The sequence below is a fragment of the Ostrea edulis genome, chromosome 4 (genome assembly GCF_947568905.1).
Source record: "Ostrea edulis chromosome 4, xbOstEdul1.1, whole genome shotgun sequence".
In the NCBI taxonomy this organism is placed as follows: domain Eukaryota; kingdom Metazoa; phylum Mollusca; class Bivalvia; order Ostreida; family Ostreidae; genus Ostrea; species Ostrea edulis.
The window spans coordinates 48,204,176-48,226,814 of record NC_079167.1 but is presented as its reverse complement, the minus strand read 5'-3'; the positions used below and the strand labels follow the sequence as shown (position 1 = coordinate 48,226,814).

Genomic DNA, 22,639 nt, shown 5'->3' with positions numbered 1-22,639 from the left:
AACCCTGTGTGGCGTAGGGGGGTGAAAATCTTGTGGCGTAAGGGGGCCGAGAATCCTTTTAACGTAAGCAAAGTTTCTCACTAAAATACACATCTTCAGCACAGCGAGTATTGTCTTTATTCAAAATTATATGGAAAATTCTCAAATCATTTTGTTCAAAGGGAACCCAAGTAAAATCACAGTGTATGATTGACTGTTATCTATATGTTTAAACTTATGTGTGTTTTGCAGAGTAAAACTGATTGCATGTAGAGGAAATGATGGAATCCCAACCAAACAAGCACATATATACGATTTGTGCGAGAAATATTATATGCGTCAAAATCAAACTTAAGGCATTTTTCACAGTGCAGCGCGAGATATTTCCCCCTGAATACAGGTGGCGCATAACACGTTGCGGTCCTATTCTCCACTCAAAGGTTCGTGCGCTACGAGCACCAATCTAATTAAAATTAGATGTTAGATCCGCTAACATACTCGCTACACGTCATCTTTGTTGAAGTATACATGAAAAGATCCCCCGATGTCGCCATAGTTTAAAATTTAAACAAAACACGCGATAAATAAGTCACGATCGTGGGTGCCGCCATTTTTTCTCTTCCTTACGTAAACAATATATGGAATTGCGATATGAAGGCGGAAATTTGATTGGCTGTTGCAAATTTGACCCCTGACGTGACCCTCTATGGGATGTTAGATGTTTGTGTTGCGAGCGGATCTAACATCTAATTCTAATTAGATTGTACGAGCACTAGACCTCTGTCAACGGCTTTTTACAGAAATCTTGTAAAAGTTTCTAATAATTCAACATTTATGTTTTGGACTAAATATTTAGTCATATTATGAAATGCTTTTGGTGCAATTTGATGGGTGCTTACTGTAAAATGTTTAAAATCACGGTTTTCTGATACTAAATTTGGAACTACTTCGTAATATGCGTATGAATGTAGGTCATCCACGTGGTAGAGATCACTGTAAACATGGAATCAAAAGTAAGGAAGGCTGTAAAACATTCCATAACACTTGTAAAATAAGAGACAAACAGCTTAATGGTAAAAATGTACTTATCAAAGTGCCAGTGCGCTATGAAAGAGCCTGATGTATCACATGTTGCCAGAACTTTTAAAAGGAAAGGAAATGAGAATGGCTGTGTATATCATTTGATTGTATTGTCACGTGATTGCAAGTGTTGACAGAGATGTAAGAGAATCTTGCGTAACGCACCCTTTGGCGAGAGAATGCTTGCGGTCCATGTTCAAACAAACTCTGGCTGAGTTTGGTTGCGGTCCTCAATTCATTGCAGCATTATAAGGATTTACTATTTCTGATTGTACATGTAAATAAGTACATTAAGGAATAGTGTAATTACTGACAATTTGAAATGATATTGCTGACGATGTACAATACTTTTAGTCATTGATTATATTTATGTGTCCCTTGTGTGATTTTTCGCAGTCCTAAAAAAAATTATACCAGGGTAAGGATGTCATTAAAATATCAAGTTTTCATTATTACTTTTCAGAAATTACATGTAGAAACAAAGCATGCAAGTATTATCTTGTAATCATTTCACACTGTGGACAAAAATATACATGTACATCAGGAGTCAATGACCGCAACATGTTAATTTTATCGAACACGCTTCTCTAATGCAATATTTTTGTTGAAATATGTTTACTCATGTGTAATTCGATCTTTTGAAAATCAATGTTAGTGTAAATCAACTTACTCAAATGTACACAAAAATAATTATCAAAAACGTAGCAATAGAAGGGAGTGTTTTTTTTTTTTACTGTACATGCATAGTTAGTTAATTTTACGAACAAAGTTTGATCTATAAAATACCTCCATTAATAAAATAATATTTGAATTATAAAATTTAAGGAACCGATCAATCTCTTGCCCTCCATCCCCCGCGATTTAGGATTTAAACTGGGTTTTGTTATATTTGTTTCGTTTTTGCTTTTCAAGAATTTTCAGACGCTTGTGAAGTGGACGTCTCCCCCCCCCCCCCCCCTCCCCACTTTTTTGGGGGAAAAAAATCCTACGTGCCTGAAAACATTTATATCATATGCTTTCATCTTGATTTATTTCTGGATATTCGTGAAATTCTTGGTATTACATGTAATTGTATCATAACTTTGACAGAAAAGGTAAATATCTAAAGCTTTCAAAAAAGTGAAACGATTGTACATAAATCAATATTAGGGTGAGATAGACAGGGAATCCACACATTTAAAAGATTTTATGGTGCAAAAAAAAGGGGGGGGGGGCTAAGTAGTATCCATACCTCAGGTGTCTGTGTTTATTTAACCAAAGATTGTTTTTCTTTCTGATCATTGCATTATCTGAAATTATCAATAGTTCATGTCAATTTCATTAAAATATGAAACTGTCTTAATCATCTGGTATTGTGGTATTTTAGAAAATGATTTTAATGAAAATGTAATGGCATAGAAAGTCACACACATCATTATCGGTTTATCGTACGAATATCAGAGTAACTTTGAACAAGTTTGAATTTGATATTTATATATTCACTGTGTTCAAGATGAGGATTTTGGTAAGAAACTTTGCGAGTCTCAGTCCCCCTACGCCACAAGATTTTCACCCCCCTACGCCACACTGGGTTTTCAGTCAAATACTCGGCATATCATGATTTTGTGTTGGTTTTTTCAGTCGAATATTGAGTCCCATTCAAAGGTAATGTTTCTGGTCAAAAAAACTTTGGAGTTTATGCAGTAGGAGTGGAGATTCCTCATTAAATACACCGAAAAATATACCCGGCGCCTACCCTACTTGTATATTGTCGAAGTGTTTGGGTATTTTCAAAGAGTTCTAAACTCCCCAGTTGCTAGTGCTAGCTTGCCAATAACCACTGTCTTCCGTGCAATACTTTTGGCTATCTAGATTTATTTTGATTAAACACAATCAGTCTTTGAATACTTATTGACCTACTTTCTTCGCTTCGAAATCACACCCCCGCGCTACACCGATCACGGTCCCCGCATGTGGCATTGTACACGGTGTGAACGGCATTGGAACGAAACGAAACCCTACAGATATTGAAAGTAAGGCATATGTGAACGATTCATCGCGTCAGGCCGTTTGAGAAATGTCCACAATAACCCAAACCCGAATTTGCCTCAAAAAGAGTGTCCTACCCTTCCTTTTTATACATGCACATACTATATATTTACATTAACTTCCAGTGCCCGTGAGTGTAGATATAATTATATATACACACACACACAGACTTACGTAATTATATGGTGATTTATTTGCCATTTTATGAATCTTGTGTTGTGCTAAAACAGATTTTTGAAAGAGAACTAAACACTTTAATCTAAATTGGTCAACTTTAATGTCTGATGTGTAATCAATGTATATTAACAGTAGCACAAAAATACTATACAGATAATCACATACATTTTAATACGCATTGCCCTCATTGAAAAACTGTATTACTCATCTTTAACAAAAACATTTCTTAACATTTCACATCTTGTATGAATGAATAAGTAGAGGTTATAAACTTGTGAACTAACATTGGTTTGTGAACTTTCTCACGAGTAATAAATGCATATTCATATGGCTGAATAAAATATCTCGATAAAAGAAAATGCAAAAGTCACATACATTTTGTATCTACTACAAGTTACAGCCACACCCCTAAAAACTAAAAGATCATTGAAAGTGATCGTGTAGTTACTGGTTGTTGCAGATGTGCACTCTCACAAAAAAATGTCGTTCGTAAAACAAATATTGCACTTCACCATTGCATGTTGGAAAGATGGTGAACATCTACTGCCTGTCCAGATTCAGTGCCGCAGTGGTCAATATAAAAAAATATAGAATAAATTTTACCAATGGTGAAAAATGTGGGCTTTGCAAAATTATTTTTAGATTTGTACTAAAATGTTAAATATACAAACATTTAAGTAATGAAAAAAAAAAAATCTTCATTCCTAAATAGATATCATATTGCAAACCAAATCTTTATAGTGTGTAAGAAATATTTTTGAGAAATGTGAACAAGACTATATATCAGTTTGCTCATGCAAATAATGAAAGTGTAAATGTACACTATCTATACAAACATTTTGACAACAATTTATTCAAAGAAATAAAACAATGAAAAACAGAAAAGATGGTACATTCTATCTGGACAGACAGTATCAGAGTGAAAAGTAAGTCTGTGAAGTTCAAGTAAAATATACAAATAAGAGCAAGGGAAAAAACATCAAGGAAAAGAATTCCCATGTCTTGTTATGTGACTTGCATCATCAGAATGAGACAATTTACAATACATTAAACTAATCCAAAGCAAAGACAACTCATTCTGTCTTGTTATAAGCACAGCAAAATGTGCAATGCACTTGGCACACTTTGCTGTGTATTTGTTATACATGTATCCAATTTTTTTTTTTCTATATCAATATTTGTAAATCACAGGGAATGAAATTCACTTTGTTATAAACAGTATTCCATTGCCAGCGTTTTTGTCATTACTGCCTTTACAGTGTTTTACTACATTGTGACAACAATGGAATGGGAAAAGACAAACAATATTAAACAATATTCAGTATTTCGTTCAAGTCAAAGAATTACAGAGTTTAAACATCTCCTGAAAACAACTTTCAGTCTGCATGTCAGTTTATCCATCCAAAGAGGATTTATGTAATAATATTGTATTCAAAATATTTTCCAAATAACTTTTTTGAAAATGACTGACAGTTCAATACAACATAATTATTAATATCACAGCATTGTTTTACTATTGAGCAAAAGAAAATATCATTGTCTATAAAAGAACATAATTTTATATTCATTTTCTTTCTTTGAAAAAAAAACCCAACAAACCAGCATAACAGTAAAGTATAGGCATTGTTGTACATGGTGTAAATGTTAATGAATGTGATTACAATGAAACTCGAGTATGGTGTCTTCCTGAGAATAACTTAAGAGAGCACATAGTCAACAAGCACTATATAGACTAACTCACCTTCAAATATATATCAAAAAATACAATCCCCCATCCCTTTGATTATCTCATAATATAATGAATATTCATGAACTATTTTTTTAATATGAGTGTGTTCAAGTGTGTTGTACTAGGTAAAATTAGTCTGCTCAATATTTCTGAAATTCACTCTCTACCTATCTATCACATTGATATACAATGCATCTAGAAGTTTCTTTTTTAAATAAATAAACTATATTTACATTCTGATTTAATCAGATATATGAGATCACTATTGAGTGGAATAAAATGATATGGCATTTGGATTATAACTTGTGATTATTTTAAGTCTATCACAGTTACATGCAGTTTGTTAGAAGCATCAATAGTTTGTTTTTTTATTCTTGCACATCAGAGTTTTGGTCTCTGTTTACCCTCTAGGAGAATAAAGGTACATAGACCAGAGAATGCAAAATGTGTTTTTAACGAGATTAAAATATCAACAACAACAAAAATATCATATTTTTGGTAAATTAGACACCACTCTGTTGTTCCTATTTTTCAATGTTGACAATACATGTAATTTATCATTGAAACATTGATAAAACATATTAACTTGCATAAAGCGATGTATATTAAAAACAAATACATGTACATGTAATAATTTGCTGGCCCTCTTTGCACTGAACATGAATGACACACATGTACATAAAATTTACACAAGTAACAAAATATTTTGCAACACCATTTTAGTAAATCTCAAAATTTATAATTATTATCAATAAGATGAAAATGAATAAATAGAAATTAAAATAATTGCATCTCGTTCATTTGAATATAGAACTATAGCTCTAATTGTAATGGGGACCATTAGGGATGTTCCCCAAACACAACACACACCCCCAACACCCCCTTAAAAAGTGGTGCAATTTGTTCTAGTAAAATATATCGAATCATTCAATAGACACTTACATTATATGCAGTATAAATTTCATCTTATTTCCTTCATTTATTGGAAAGCTGTACAGGTTAATGTATTATCCAATCAAAATCAACACAGCATGCATGCACTTAGTGGTCAGTAACGTTCACCTTGCCAATCTGTCAAACCAATTAATTGAAAAACACGAAATTTATAGAAGGTTTACTTATTATCAAAATCAAACAAGAGGCCCATGGGCCACATTGCTCACCCGAACTTTTGCCCTGCATTTGATCAGCTGTTGTTAATTTTAAAAGATTTTTCATCAATCTTTATTCCCATGAAAAATGTTGACTCCATATTGTGGCCCCTACCTGGCCCCAAAGGATCAAAACATAACTGAAATGAATTCACATAGCACAGAGATGCCTCAACCTCAACATGACTTATATGATCTTGCTGTTCTGGTTAAGACTAAGGTCACAAGGTATGCTATGAAAGATCTTGTCATAGGAGATCCATATGCATAACAAGAAAGTTCTTAAATAGTTCAGGAGATATTGAATAGGTAAGATTTCTACCAAAATTAGGTCAAACTTCCAGATCAAGGCCACAAAGTCAAACACCAAAGTTTAAAAAGGTCTTGCCATAAAGAATCTATATACAAAATATGAAAGCACTACCTTTAATATCCCGTGGCGATCCAGGTTAGAATACGTCCTCAGTGCCCCTTGCTTATCATAAGAGGCGAGTAAATGGGGCAGTTCTTTGGATGAGATTGCAAAAACTGAGCAGGTGTGGCACAATAAAGGTTCCTCCCTCATCTATTGCTGTAAGCACCAAGCATTTTGCAGCCCTTCACTGGCAATGGTGACTTCTCCATATGAGTGAAAAATTCTGGAGTGGGACACTAAACAATAATCAAGGAACCTACCTTAAATAGTTCATGAGATATTAGATAGGACATTTTTTTTTTAAAAAGTAGGTCAAACTCCAAGGTCAAAAGATCAAACACCATTTTGTCACAAGGTCTTGCCATAAAGAACCTACATTAAAAATATGAAAGCCCTACCTATAATAGTTCTGGATATACTTAATAGTTATGTTTTCTTAAAAGTAGGTCAAACACCCGAGTTCTAGGTGACAAGGTCAAAGGACATGATATGAAATGAAGGTCTTGCCGTGAGAAATTTATATACAACGATTTACCTTAAATAGTTCAGAAAATATTGAATAGGTCAGATTTTTATTAACAGTAAGTCAAACTTCCAGGTCACACACCATTGGATCATCTGAAAAGTTTTGCCGTAAAGAATGTATAATGTAAGCCCTAGCTTAAATAGTTCAAGAGATATTGTTCAGATTTTTCCAATATAAATATCAGCATACAAAACTTTGATCCCCTATTGTAGCCATATCCCACCCTGGGGCACCATGATTTGAACAAACTTGAATCTAAATTTTTCCAATATATCTGGTTGTAAAACTTTGATACTCTATTGTGGCTTCACCCTACCTCTGATGACCATGGTTTGCACAAACTTGGATCTTTCATGCAAATTTTGACTTTTCTGGCCCAGTTGTTTCTGAGAAGTATTTTCCCTATATATACGCATATCCCCTATTGTCGACCCATCCTAACCCTGGGAGCCATGGTTTTAACAGATTTCAATCTGCACTATGTCCAGAAGTTATCATGTAAATTTCAACTTCTCTGACTCCTTGGTTCTTGAGAAGATTTTTAAAGATTTTTCCTATATATTCGCAAGTAAAACTTTAATCCCCTATTGTGACACCATCCTAACCCCAGGGGCCATGATTTAACAAACTTGAATCTGCACTATGTAAGGAAGCTTTCATATAAATTACAACTTTTATGGCCCAGTGGTTCTTGAGAAGGTTCTTTTTAAATGACCAACCTTATTTTTTGCAGTTTTATGATTATCTCCCCTTTGAACGGGACATGGCCCTTCATTACAACAAACTTGCATCCCCTTCAAGGATGATTTGTACCAAGTTTGATTGAAATTGGCCCAGTGGAGATGAAAATGTGAAAGTTTACAGACAGAGGACAGACAAAAGGTGATCAGAAAAGCTCATTTGAGCTTTTTAGCTCAGACGAGCTAAAAATGTGAATAATTTTAAAATCAGAATTTAGCACAAGTGCATGCACATGACGGTGAGTAAATTTGACCACAGCAGACAGTAAGGAGTTCCAACATACATCTACAACCAAATATAAATGATTTTCATGAAGAACAAAAAGGTTATGATTTTTCAAAGAATGACACATTCAAAAGACAATGTATGTGTATGTGCATTAGCATTGTTTAGGATATCAATCTATAGATATTTATATTATTAACCAATGTTGAGAATATCAGTTCATTCTCTTTATTTATAATGGAGTTATCGACATTTTAGTTTTATCCAATCAAAATGAAGCATATGTGGACATGTGACATGCAAGTTGCTGATTTTGACCATGCCAATCAATGAAGAGACTCAATATAGACATTTTCATTGAAAAATAATTTTTTAAGACTGATTCCAATGTCAGTGTACTACCAAGAGGACCACAGTCCTTATCGGTCACCTGAGTATTAGTTAAAAGTATCATTAGTCCCAAAGGCTATGAAATCAAGAAAAAAAATTCCTGTTCTAAGTATCTAAGCTATAATTGTTGGTAAATTCTAATACTCAGCAACAGTAATAATAGTAATAAACAAGATGTGTTCTTAAAAAACTTAAATGCCCTTGAAAGTGCCTATACAGCCTATACAATGTATGTAACATTAACACAATATGACTAATTTGTACCCGTCCTAGAGTCAAAAACCCAAAATTCATAGTACATTCTTTTCTGCTCTTCCTAAATTTGACACCATATCAGTAAACTTAAGGATTAATCTTTCAAATGATAAAGACAATAATCACTATAATAATTTTGGCTCCATCCTACAATTTTGGTAGAGACTTTCCTGCTTTTCATCACTATGCATTAGAATTTTTTTGACACATGTGCGGTTGTAGAGAAGATTTTTGAAAATTGGTCAATATTTGGCAGTGTTTGTCCTACCCCTAAGGCCATGGAGATGCAGATGTCCTGAAATTAACAATTTATGCCCCCCCCCCAAGATGCTTTATACCAAATTTCAACAGAAATGGAATGGTACTTAACAAGAAAATGTTTAAAATGTTCAAGTATTAACATAGTTAATCACAGACCATTTTGGCCTAATTCTGATACCAAAACCCCTAAACCTTGGATCATGAAATTTACAATTTTGGTAAAGGACTACCTGCTCATTCTAAATATCCATTTAGTTTCAATTTAGAATCAGAGCATTAACGATAATGTTTTTAAAAAAATATTTCATGCCTAAATACTATATACCAAGTTTGGCCCCGCTATGGAGTCATAACCTCTACCCTGGAGATGAAAAAAATTACAATTTCGGTAGAGTCCTTCCTGATCTACATCACTATTCATTTAGTCTTTCTTGCACATGTACAGTTGTAGAGAAGATTTTTGAAAAATGGTAAATTTTTGCACCACCCCTACAGACCTGGGGTGCATTTGAATCTTTAAGTAGAAAGTTGTGACCATCTTGGTACCTGAAAAATGAAAGAAAAGCAATGCACATGTGCACATCATGTGAGTATGACTCAGCCTTGTTGTTGACACCATTCAATAGAGTTGAATGATATACTTACAGTATGAATGTCATATTGTTTGCATCATTTATAAGAATTAAGGTTTTGGTGATTTAAAAACCATTGAATCAGAATTTAGTAGTACACCTGCATGCACATGCTGCAAAGTAATTCTGACTATAAAAATCTGTTAAGAGTATAAAGATACATTCACAACATAAATTTCAAAATATTTTGATGAAAAGAAAAAAGTCATGGTCATTAATAGAATTAAACATTCAAAAGACGATGCACGTGTGCGTTTGCAATTTTTATTACATCAATCTATAGAATTTTGAAATGTCACCTATATCATTTTATTTCCTTTATTTAGAAGAGTTAAATACGTTTTTGTAATTATCCAATCAAAATGAAGCACATGTGCATGCACGTGCAAAATTTTAATTTTGGTGACCCAATCAATTAGGTGTCTCAAATTATACTCAAGATATAAATATCAAATGATTTCATTAAAGAATGAAAAAGTTAGACTGATTACAAAGTTTGTAGACCAAAAATCCAATGCATATGCAAGCATTTTCAGATAAAACGACATTTATTCTGCACTTCTAGAAATGCTATACTATCATCCTAAAAAGGTTTCATCTTAACCCCTTGAGTAGTTTCTGAGAACACTCTTGACAAAAATGTCTCAAGAAATAATAATAACAATTTATAACTGTGTTGCAATGCTAACATAAATGTCCCAGAACTCCTCTATATGTAAAAAATGGACTCAAGTCAAAATTTTGATGCCAGAAATGGACTCGGGATCCTCAATTCACCATAGAAACTAAATTTGGTTGAAATCCGACAAACTTGGTTTCAAACATTTCAAAAATTTGATTGGAAAGAAATACTGATGCTAGAAATGAACTGTGGACCCTAAACTGACCCCTGAACCCAAATGTTGTAGAGATTTTAACACTTCAAAATATTTTCTGTATATGGTGGCCATTTTGAAAATGGCAGCAGAAGAAACATTTTTTATGCTGGAAATGGACTCGGGATCATCAAATTTCTAGGGTATAGAAATAGAATTTGTTTGAAACTCGGCATCATTGATTTTGTTGACATTTTTGGTGCAGTGCCAGGAAAACAGCTAACTCAACGTATTCAATTTGTATGCAAACACAATAGCGGACCTTTATGAGACTACACCTTTCAAAAATAGTTATTAATTCCTTAAATTTTCTGAGTGACCTTGATCTTTTCAAAATGATCTTGGTGCAAAAGTCCCCTGACCCAAGGAATATTTGTGATCAATTTATATGATCAATTTCTGATTAAAGGTTTAGAAGACAGGAACTTTTATATCAAAAACTGTTGAAATAAGGAAGTTTTTTTTTTATTCTGAGTGACCTTACTAAAATGACCTTGAGACCTTGGTCCACAAGTCCTTGTCTCAAGGTACATTTGTGATCAATTATATCAATTTCTGATGAAAGGTTTAAGAGATATGAGCTTAGATGGACAGATATGACAGCGACTATATACTCCCCATAAAATTTTCAGGGAAGAAAGAAATGACAATACTACAAAACTCAGATTTAAACCTTTTTAAAAAGTCAGGATTAGTAAAGTTTCGTGTTGACTTGTGACATACTGAAACTTCTGATTGAAGTTTTGACTTGGGGAGATGAGCTGATGTTGTGGTAATGAGTGAGGTTTTGTCTTTGGTTGATCTGGCTCAGGATTGGTATAGAAGTCTCTGATAGTGAGGAAACACTTCTGTGTCTGGGATATGTAGGGAAAATTCCAAGGCCACAAGACAAGCAAACTCAAACACCAACAGCTCCTTCCTGTGAAGTCGGAAATCTTCCTCCGTTTGCTATAACAAGAAAACATATGAAAGGTGTGGTGTTGTATTTCATAATACTGGTATTGAAAGAATCTTTAATGATAAAACAATTTCAACAGATGTCAAAATTTCTTGTCTTTAACTTATCAAAGCTCAATTAGAATAAGAGGCCCATGGGCCTTAATAGTCACCTGAGCATGCACACTTTTTACTCTCGTTGTGTTAACTGTGCTTTTTATACTTCTCCATTTCTATATATACTTTGTACTAGATGATAGATGTACTGGTATAACTATCCCACACAATTAAAAATCTACAATTCTTTATAGAAGAGTAAGTTTTATCACATCACAGCAAAGTACGAAATTCTTTGAGTTATAAAAGGGCAAATAAAAATTACAATTTTCAAAGAGCGTTCATTGCTCATTATATTTATCTGCTTGATGTCAAAAGTAAAGACGATTTAATGAATGCATATATTATCTTTTCGGTGGATAAAGGGTTCCACGAATAAAAATATTCATTCCTTATCATTTAAGTATGTAAAGCATTGAGTTTGAATGATAAAACATGATATGATTTGAGTTCAATTAAAGATTTATTTTTGAACTACATTATATGACGCTTCGAAATTGGTGTAGTAATTTATGAAGACATCAACTTAAAATCGTAAATGGCAGCTTCCACCAACTGTTTACTTTTGACTCACAAACGGGTTCCCTGTGAACTGAAAGGTGCAGCTTTAAAAGGAGGAGTTAGAGATGAATCCTGTGGATAGAAAATTGCTGGAACTTTTTTGATTGGAACAGGTATTCACCTCAATGTTCGATGTCGGTACGAATGGTAAGCGTGGGACATGTGCATGATGTGTCATGCAATCAGAGACCAGGCAAATAGGGTTCTCTTGAGGGTTTCTACGGTTTCCAAGGGGACGAGTGAGTGTTGCAGAGGGTCTTGCAAGTTTTGCTAGTGAATTACTAAGGCATTGCTTTTTGATGGTCACTGCAATCCTTGTTATAACTGGGTATGGACGCCTCGTTCCGGTGCCCACTCACGAACACAATATGTCGGAGTTCAAAACCATCATCGTTAAGGGTTTGAAAAATATCATCGAAAGTACCAATATCGAAATTTCCTCCCTTGGAATCCATTTTCAGAAATTGCATAAGCAGACATGTACCGCGTGTGTTATGTTTATCCTTCAAATAGTCATATTTATTTTATTTTGCATTATTAATTGTTTATTTATCATCTATTTTTAATATGTTAATGTTTTTGTTGAATGAATTTATTTGGATCGATAAAGTTGTTAAGTTGTTCTTTTCAGGATTCCCTATCTATAAATAGATCTATAAATAGACCATTCAGTGGAATCCCCAACATTCCAATAGAAAGTAGTTCCAGCCATTTATTATTTTATTTTTCGGGGTATATGATATTCATATGATAGATCAACCAATGAAAAGGCATGTAAACATGTAAAATTAAATGATTTTCTAAAATATATCGCATTTTCAACATATGATGAACTGTCTCACCCTGGGACTTGAACCATGGGTGATTTATAAATTTTACATTGCTTGATGTCCAGAAGTAAAGAAGATTTTCTATTGCATTTTCAATACAATATGACCAATCTAGCACCACCCTGCTACCTGAACCCTGGTCATGACTGTCAGAATTTTGCCCATTACCTGAAGTACACTACTACACCAGTGGAATGGTGAACAAACACTGAACAGTTTGGAAACGAATGATTCTGATTGGGTAATGAATGCTGAACGGTCTCTCAGCGAAAATGAAATGGTTCTTATCAAGAACGAAATGCTTTATGATTGAGAACAAATGGTTTGGGTTAGAAATTGAGCAATTTGGTACAAATGGGAACATATGGTTTGGCCTCAATTTCAAATTCTGCATCTAGGAAATTTTATATACAAAGACATTGTGATAAAAAGAGAGAGAATGAGAGAGTGGATTAAAGTTTTACCAAACAAGAAATGTTTTAGAAACCCCCAGGTGTGGCAATATTGAAAAGGATAAACTTCACATTTAGAATGTCTGTAGGGATAGTGAAAAATAGGGGCAACCATAGTACATGTAAAAGTTTGATCTCTCAAAATACTGAGCTGACATTTCCAAATAACTAGTCATTTGGGTCATGACCTTTGAACTTGTGATTTGAAAAACAATGGTACCATTTACTCTTTAGGGGGTACCAGTGTACCAAGTTTGATGTCTGTTAATCAAAGGGTTCTTAAGATACTGAGCGGACTATATCAATAGGATGTACCAGTGTTCCAAGTTTGATGTCTGGCAAGGGAATGGTATTAAAGATATTGAGCAGTCAATATCTTACACCCAAGGTAGTTTGATCATTGACCTTAAAATCAACAGGAGTCATCTACTTCTTACACAGAACCAGCATACCAGAAAAGGGTTCTCAAAATATAGAGCACATCATATCTTACTATGTCCAGTTTGACCACTGATCTTTAACCTTGTGACCTCAAACTCAATACAGGACATCTACTTCTTAGGAGGAAACCAGTGTACCAAGTTTGATGTCTGTCAAGCGCGAAGGGTTAAGATATTGAGTAAACTAAATCTGACTACGTTCAGAGTAGTGCTGTACTAATTAAGTTTGATATCTGTCAAATAAAGGGTTCTCAAGATGTTGAGATGTTGAGCACACAATACCTTATTGTGTCTAGTTTGACCCTTGACCTAAAAATCAATAGGTAACATCCACTTCTTAGGGGGAACCAGTGTACCAAGTTTGATGTCTGTCCAGCAAATGCTTCTCAAGATATTGAGTGGACAATATCTTATTATGGCCAGTTTGACCCTTGACCTCAAAATTGATAGGGCTGGTCTATTGTACCAACTTTGATGTTTGTCAAGCAAAGCATTCTGAAGATATTGAGTGAACAATATCTTACTAAGTCCAGCTTGATCCTTGACCTTGTGGCCTGAAAATCAATAGAAGCCATCTTACTCTCTAGGGGCAACTGATGTACCAAGTTTGGTAACTGTTGAGCAAAGGGTTCTTTAGATATTGAGCAGACAAACCTTGGTCTACAGACCAACCAACAGGTGCAAAACAATATGCCCCCTTTTTTTCAAAGGGGGTGGGGGCATGATAATTTATTTGAAAATGCTACCATTTGAAATTGGAATGGGAGTAAAAATAAACAATATGTGACACAGTAATACCTGCATGCATGTGTTTGCCTTTACATATACTCTCAGTGTACCTGTTTAACTACCAAAGAAGCCACAATAGTTATTTTATGATTTAATATACATGATCAAATATGACCTCTGGGAGGAATACATTATTGCTACATTCAGGCAACGAAATTAAGGGGAAATACTCGCTAAATGCGAGTTAAAAATTGAAATTGCGAGTAAAAAATCACAAGTGATTGCAACTTTTTGCGAGTGAAAAAAACCCGATCTTTTCCCGGATTTCCTCGGTTTATTGGCTGTACTTTGAAGTTTACAATAATTTTGTCTTGTGCATAGAAACACTTTACAGAATGACTATACAAGTATTGAAAAAGTAAACGTGGATCGAATAAATAACTAAGGCCAAGGTCATCTCAGTCAGTGATGTTGAAGATGGCCTACTTCAAGCACACTTCGGGCGTCTCAGTGACGTCTGATTTAAATAGCAAGCATGTTGATCTTGTCCGTGTCTACATGAAACAACACATGACAGTATGTCACCATTTCACTCAGTGTCCTTCTGTATTCTATAGTCAAACACTTCTGAGTTCGCAGGGTTTTCTTTTCAACTAGAATATTTTAGATGAAATTTCCCAAAAGTTTTGAGCATATAGTTTGAATTGGTGCAAACAGTCTTCAAGATTTCAATCCACATGATGTTGTAAATAGGTGGTAGATCTCTGTACAGCGAGTACGCCGCACAAGTGTACCTAGTCCGAAATATCTGACGTTTTCCTGGCTTTTTTGTGATTTTGATATTTAAATCAAAATCATTAAAAAGCTAGGAAAACGTCATATTTCGGACTAAAGTGTACCATATGACCCTCACCATGCACCATGTATGTTGTCTAATTCATTAAATTTTAAATGAAAGAATTCGCAATCTTATTTTTATTATTGCACTTTAAAGGAGATTTTAAAAGATTTTCCCTATATTTTGATAAAGAGACATGCTTGTTTTCTTAAATTCATGTAAAACAGCAATCGATTGAAAAATGCTAGTAAAAGCTCAATTTTGCGAGTTGGAAAATAATCCACTAGCTAAAATTTGCTAGTAGTGAAAAAAGTTAATTTCGATCCCTAACATTGCCATAATTACATTTTTCATCCCAATTTAAGATGTCGTATTATATACACATACATGCATCTTATTTAGATGTGCTAATGAGCATTTGCATGCAGGTAAGAGCTTGGGTATTGTAACAAGAGGCCCACAGGCCTTATCTGTCACCTGAATACTAGTGAAAAAGTATCACTACTTCCATGGGCTATGAAATCTAGAAAGAATTTCCTGTTCTGAATATCTAAGCTAAATTCTAATGTTCAGCAACAGTATATAACAAGATGTGTTCTTAAAACTTCACTGCCCTCAAAAGTGCATACACTGATGAAAGACTTTAAATAATAGGTGAATTAACATTAAAAAATCAATATATGCACCCAGGGGTGCTTGAGCCGAGTTGCATGGGATACATTGTAAAGTCAGGAATGATGTGGCATATTTATAATTGTGTTTATTCAGATTTAAACTTTTAGAGTTATCATGCAGATCCAGATATTTCTAAAATTTTCAATCTTTTTTCAGAACTGTGACCTTGACCTTTTTTCTCCAAAATCAATAGGGGGTCTTCCTAACCTGCTATCCAACAATATAACCAAGTTTCATTTGATTCAGTTTTAAACTTTTAGAGTTACTGTCCAGAAACCATATTTGTCTGAAGTTTTCAATCTATTTTCGGTCACTGTGACCTTGACTTGTGACCTTTTGTCTCCAAAATCAATAGGGGCCTTGCTTTGCTGGTATCCAGCAATATATCCAGGTTTCATTCAATTCAAATTAAATTTTTTCGAGTTATCCTCCTGAAACCAAATGTTTTTGGAATTTTAAATCTATTTTCGGTCACTGTGACCTTGACCTTTGACCTATTTTCTCCAAAATCATTAGGGGTCTTCCTTACCTGGTACATAATAATATCTTTAAGTATCATTTGATTCGGATTTAAACTTTCTGAGTTATCATCCGGAAACCAAATTTTTCTGAAATTTTCATTCTATTTTCAGTCACTGACCTTGACCTTTGACCTATTTTCTCCAAAATCAATAGGGGTTTTCCTTACCTGATACATAACAATATCTTTAAGTATCCTTTGATTCTGATTTAAACTTCCTTAGTTATCATCCGGAAACCAAATTTTTCTGAAATTTTCATTCTATTTTCGGTCACTGTGACCTTGACCTTTGACCATTTTTCTCCAAAATCAATAGGGGTTTTCTTTACCTGGTACCTAACAATATATCAAAGTTTCATTTGATTAGATTGTAAACTTTTCGAGTTATCATCCGGAAACCAATTGTTGACGCCCACCAGCATCACCAAACCAATAGCAGAGTTCAACTTCGTTGCAACTCGGTTAAATATCAAAATATATGACTAATTTGGACTCATCCTAAAGTCATAACCCTGGGTTGTAAAATTTACCATTTTTTGTATATCCTTTTCTGCTATTCCTAAGTATGCATTTAGATTGTATACAGTATCAGCAAACTTACACATAAATACTATATATACTAAGTTTGGCCCCACCCTGGGGTCAAAACCCTTACTCTGGGAAAAATAAAATTTACAATTTATGTAAAAGATTACCTGCTCTATCCATTTAGTTTCAATTCAGTATCAGAAGCACTAAAGAAAATGTTATTTAAGTGTTTTACACATAAATACTATATAACAAGTTCGGCCCAACCCTGGGGTCAGAACCCCTACCCAGGGGATCATGAAATTTACAATTTGGTAGAGGCCTTCCTGCTCTACATTACTATGCATTTAGTTTTTCTTACATGTGTGTGGTTCTTGAGAAGAAGATTTTTGAAAATTGGTCATTTTTGGGCAGTTTTTGCCCTGCCCCTAAGGCCCCAGGGGTGCAGGAATCCTGAAATTTACAATTTATGTTCCCTTTCTTCCAAAGATGTTTCATACCAAATTTGAAAAGAATTGGAATGATAGTTATCAAGAAGAAGTTAAAAATGTCTAATGTTCACACATTTAATAACTGACCATATTGGCCTCACCCTGATACCAAAACCCCTTCCCCTGGAATAATCAAATTTACAATTTTGGTAAAGGACTATCTGTTCTTCCTAAATATCTATTTACTTTCAATTTAGTATCAATAGCATTAAAGAAGATGTAATTTAAGTGTTTTACACATAAACATATAACAAGTTTGGCCCCGCCCTGGGATCAGAACCCCTACCCCGGGGATCATGAAATTTACAATTTTGGTAGAGGCCTTCCTGCTCTACATCACTATGCATTTAGTTTTTCTTACATGTGTGTGGTTCTTGAGAAGAAGATTTTTGAAAATTGGTCAATTTTTGGCAGTTTTTGCCCCGCCTAGGACCCCAGGGGTGCTGGAGTCCTGAAATTTACAATTTATGTCCCCCTTGTCCCAATGATGCTTCATATCAAATTTGAAAAGAATGGGACAGGTAGTTATTAAGAAGAAGTTAAAAATGTTTAATTGTTAACGGACGACGACGGACGAAAACCAATTGCAATAGGTCACCTGAGTTTACTCAGGTGACCTAAAAATCAAAATCATCCCTGTCTTCAAATTTCACCATATACCTAAGATGCCTACAACATGCAATTGTCAAAACACATTAAATTTTTTGAATTTATAATACAATTGTATTTATTCAACTATCACATTTTAAATCAAATTATCATATAGTTTATAAATAGAATGCAATGGTAAGGCATTCCCCCTAATCTAGTGATGATGACAATATTATTACACATAGATGCATGGCTGGCTATACTGTACATGTCTGCAACTATGATTTGCACATTGCAGAATTTAAATAAAGCAATGACCAAAATATACATATTACATGTAAATAATTGAGGATAAAGAAAGTGTGACAGATGGACGGAACAAGGTAACACCAATATACCGGAACTGTCTTTGAAAGTGTTGGTATAATAACTATTGTGGCTTCTTTGCTAGTTACACAGGTATGACAGACAGTATATTTTAAAAAGGAAAACACTTGCATGCTGACATTTCATATAGTTTGTTTTCTCTGAACTTCTTCGATATACATTTTGTAGCACTTATAAGTTTACGATCTTTTGAGGTGCACCTGCTGATTTTAAAACAAAATATTAGTAAAACTGAGGTATGCATTCTGAATGAACTTGAATGAACTTTGAAAGTCATTTGCCTGTTAGTTATTTGTGTGATATATTATCAATACCTGTTTAAAAACTGTTGAAATTAGGAACTTTATCCTTATATAAGGTACATGTTCTGAGTGACCTTGACCTTTCCAATATGACCTTGGCCAAACTTCCCTGTCCCAAGGAACATTTGTGATAAATTTTTGTTGAAAGGTTTGGGAGATATGGACTCAGACGGATGGACAGATATACACGGCGACTGTATGCTCCCCAAAAATTTTTCAAGGAGCATGATTTATTTTGATATTTGCTGCAATTCTAACCGGACACATACAATATTGAAACCAAAAATAAACATTATTTCAAACAATTATATATCTATTTTTTTTAAACTCTTAATGATATTAAAGCTTTTTTTTATAGTGAGTATTCAAATTGAATTGTTTCTTATTTTATGTTTCCATTTTTTTAAATATAATATTTCATATTACAATTTCCATGTGTGTTTCTTGGATAAAGTATAGAACATCTAAAATTTTACAGGCTGATTTGATGCTTTGCATCAAAATTATCTTGTGAAAATTTCAACTTTTCTTGTTCATTGATCCTGGAGAAGATTTTTGCCTATTTTTGCCTTTTCTTGATTATCTTTGAATGGATTATATTGGTCATTCATTTGAACAAACGTGAATTCCTTTTATGAAAGGATGATTTGTGCCAAGTTTAATTGTAATACGGGACTTTTGAGATACAATTCCACTCGACGTCATTTGTAGGGCATGTCATTTCCGGATTACAATAACAATTAAGTAAACAAGCATGGAATACTTCAATTGCTATCAAATTCCTGCATTTAAATACTATCTTTAAAAGAAAGCATTTTATAGGAAAATGCATTTGCTTAAAATATGCGAGATGGCGAGGGAAATAAATCTAGGGAATATCTTGAGGATATAGGTAAAAGCTCACGCCTTCCATCCAATGATACGCGTCTAAATGCACCTTTTCCACTCCATCGAATTTACACCCAGGTTCTAAGCAACAATAGTGACTTGGATTGTCATCGTGGGACTGCGCATAGCGCTTTACGGACCGTCTGCTAGCTAAACACCATTTGTATCAATGTCAACTTTGCCCTACAATTGGTTATTATCACGTGACTGTGGTGTGTAAACGTCAAATATAATCGGTCATTCTGGCACATCCCGAAAGTTCTGTATTGGCCCAGTGTTTCTTGAGAAGATTTTTAAAAGATGCTACTGTACAAAATTTTCATGTCCAGTTCAAAATCGGTGCAATTCATTGCATTGGGGAGATTTATTTCAGTTGGTTGGATAATGACTATCAAACAACTCTTCAAATTTTAGTCCTTTTCCAGACAAGCATTACTCACCATAATGAGCTTAGTAAGCTCTGCACCCTTGATATCACTTAGTTTGGCTGCCAAAAGAAGGCAGGCACCAGCACATAGTTTTCTGTTCTGTTTGTTTATTATCAGCTGAAAAGGATATCAACAAAATCTAATAAATTTTCTTAAAAGAATATATTTAATAACAAACATACATTTCTAGAATAATCATGTGATAACAAACCTTCAGTATCAGTTTTTCAAAATATACATAAGCTTGGGCCACAATCCATAGGTCCAGACCACACTAGAGGAACGAAACACAGAATCAAATAAAATCAATGATATATATGACATTTTGTTTTCAAGGGGCATTAGCTGTCAACTAGGATGTAAAAAACTTTTTAAGTTCTGAACCATAGCTAAAATGTATGTATTCAACAAGAGGGCCAACCCAAGTCACCTTGGCCTTGCTGTTGGGATCTTAAACAATATTTTTTTTAGTCTTTATTCCCATGATAAATTTCAAAGGGTCCCAACATAATTGAACATGAATTCACACAATATAGGGATGCCTCATCACTAATATGACTAACATGACTTTGCTGTCCTGGGAGGTTGCTGGTAAGAAATGAAAGGTCTTGTCAGAGTCGACTTGCACTTTATTGTCAATAATGGAATAGGTAATCTTCAAGGAGGAAAATAGTAATCAAGGATGACGATTATTGTGAGTGTGTGCAGGGGCAGATCCAGGAGTTGCGGTTGGGGGGGGGGGGGGGGGGGGTCTGGAGACCACCTTGGGTCCTGGTGTTCAACAGGAACTTGATACACATTCTGTTCCAGATTTGGATATATCCAAGGAGATTGTTGAAGGTAAGAATGCAACAGTTCTTAGAGATACTGGAGGTTCTACACTTTTTGTTCACAGTAGTTTAGTCACTGATAAACATAGAACAGATAGAGATCATAAATTAATTCTTGTGGATGGAACTAAGAAGAAATGTCTAGAGGTGTGTGTGAATGTGGAAACGTCCTTTGTGAAAGGTAAGTTGTTAGTGCTTATTTTAGACTCTCCAATAGCAGATGTTATTCTTGGTAACATAATCCACAAGATTGAGAAACTTGATAGGGTGGAGAAAATGGAAGACTGCATGGCAGTTCAGACAATATCTCCAAGTTTGTCAGGAGGTTGAAAAGGTTAAACAAAAGTTCTGAACTTGAGATTGGGAACACAGAAACTTTGGTCAAATTGCAGTAAGCAGATCCTAGTCTGGCTAGAGTAAGGCAGTTGGCAACTGAGATGGTTAGGGACAATCAGTCATACTTTACTGTGAAGAACAAGAGGTACTGTGAGCAATGCTCACCAAGAATACCCCCCGCTTACCCCAATCTCCCAAAGGGTGTTGGTAATAGGTAAAACTTCAGTATTATGATCCAAAAGGTATCTAGGAACACAGTATCTCCATGCGATGAAAAAAGCCATTAAAGAATTTAAATGGAAACCATATTGCTACTTCGATGTCCAGTGCGCGTGACCTTTGACCTTTTGACCCCAAAATCGATAGAGAACATCTTCATCCCATGGGTAGTCCATATGTATGATATGGTGACTGTAGGTGGAAAGGATAACGCTTTAGAGCCCGGAAACCATATTGCTACTTCAATGTCCAGTGCACTTGACCTTTGACCTTTTGACCCCAAAATCGATAGGGAACATCTTCATCCCATGGGTAGTCCATATGTATGATATGGTGACTGTAGGTGGAAAGGATAATGCTTTAGAGCCCGGAAACCATAGCGTCTACAGACGGACGGACGGACAGACAGACGGACAACCCGATTCCAGTATACCCCCCCCACAACTTGTTGCGGGGGGTATAACAAGATTTGTACAAGTGTACCAACCTGAGGTGGGTAATGATATTTGTCAGATTGTTCTTGCACAGAAGTATAGAAACTCAGTACTTTAGATGCCTCATGACATCCCTATGTTGGGACACCTAGAAGTGAAGAAAACTAGGAGCAGGATTCTTCACCACTTTTTCTGGCCAGGTATTTTTTATGATGTGGTGAAGTATTGCAAATCTTGCAGTGACTATCAGAAGGGTACAGCAAAAGGTATGGTAAGAAAGGTGCCATTCGTAAGCATGCCTATTATTGATGTTCCATTGAAGCATATTGCTATAAATTTTGTTGGTCCTTTGCCAACTAAGAACAGTTATATTTCAGTGTGTGTAGATTATGCGACCTGATACCCGGAAGCAGTAGCACTTAAAAACCAAGATACAGTGGCTGATGGGTATATTTGCTGGGGTAGGAGTTCCGAGAGAAATTGTATCTTATCAATGTAGTTACTTCGTCAGAGTTGATACAGGAGTTATGCAAGCTACTAAAGGTCAGTAAGTTAGTGAGTTCACCATATCATCCTCAGACAAATGGTCTAGTGGAAAAATTCAATGGCACTTTGAAGAAAATGCTAAAAGCTTACGCTGTGA

General features: G+C 34.7%; 1 protein-coding gene across 6 annotated transcripts in view; it reads right to left on the bottom strand.

Moving 5' to 3' along the window:
• Window positions 1-3,345: 3,345 nt before the first annotated feature.
• The window catches only part of LOC125668653 (CDK5 and ABL1 enzyme substrate 1-like), a 68,417-nt gene continuing 49,123 nt past the window's right edge, over window positions 3,346-22,639 (bottom strand). For 2 of the 6 annotated variants that reach the window (XR_007367717.2, XR_008802468.1), the window contains 4 exons: window positions 20,389-20,451; window positions 20,190-20,294; window positions 11,188-11,412; window positions 3,346-6,795 (listed from right to left, as the gene is read on the bottom strand). Coding sequence is in view for 2 of the 6 variants with exons in the window: in XM_048902978.2 (XP_048758935.1) it covers window positions 11,272-11,412; window positions 20,190-20,294; window positions 20,389-20,451 (309 nt within the window). In the remaining 4 variants the exon portion in view is untranslated. Of the gene's footprint in view, window positions 11,413-20,189; window positions 20,295-20,388; window positions 20,452-22,639 lie in introns of all 6 variants that reach the window. The other 4 variants (XM_048902978.2, XM_048902979.2, XR_008802467.1 and 1 more) reach the window with 3 other exon arrangements.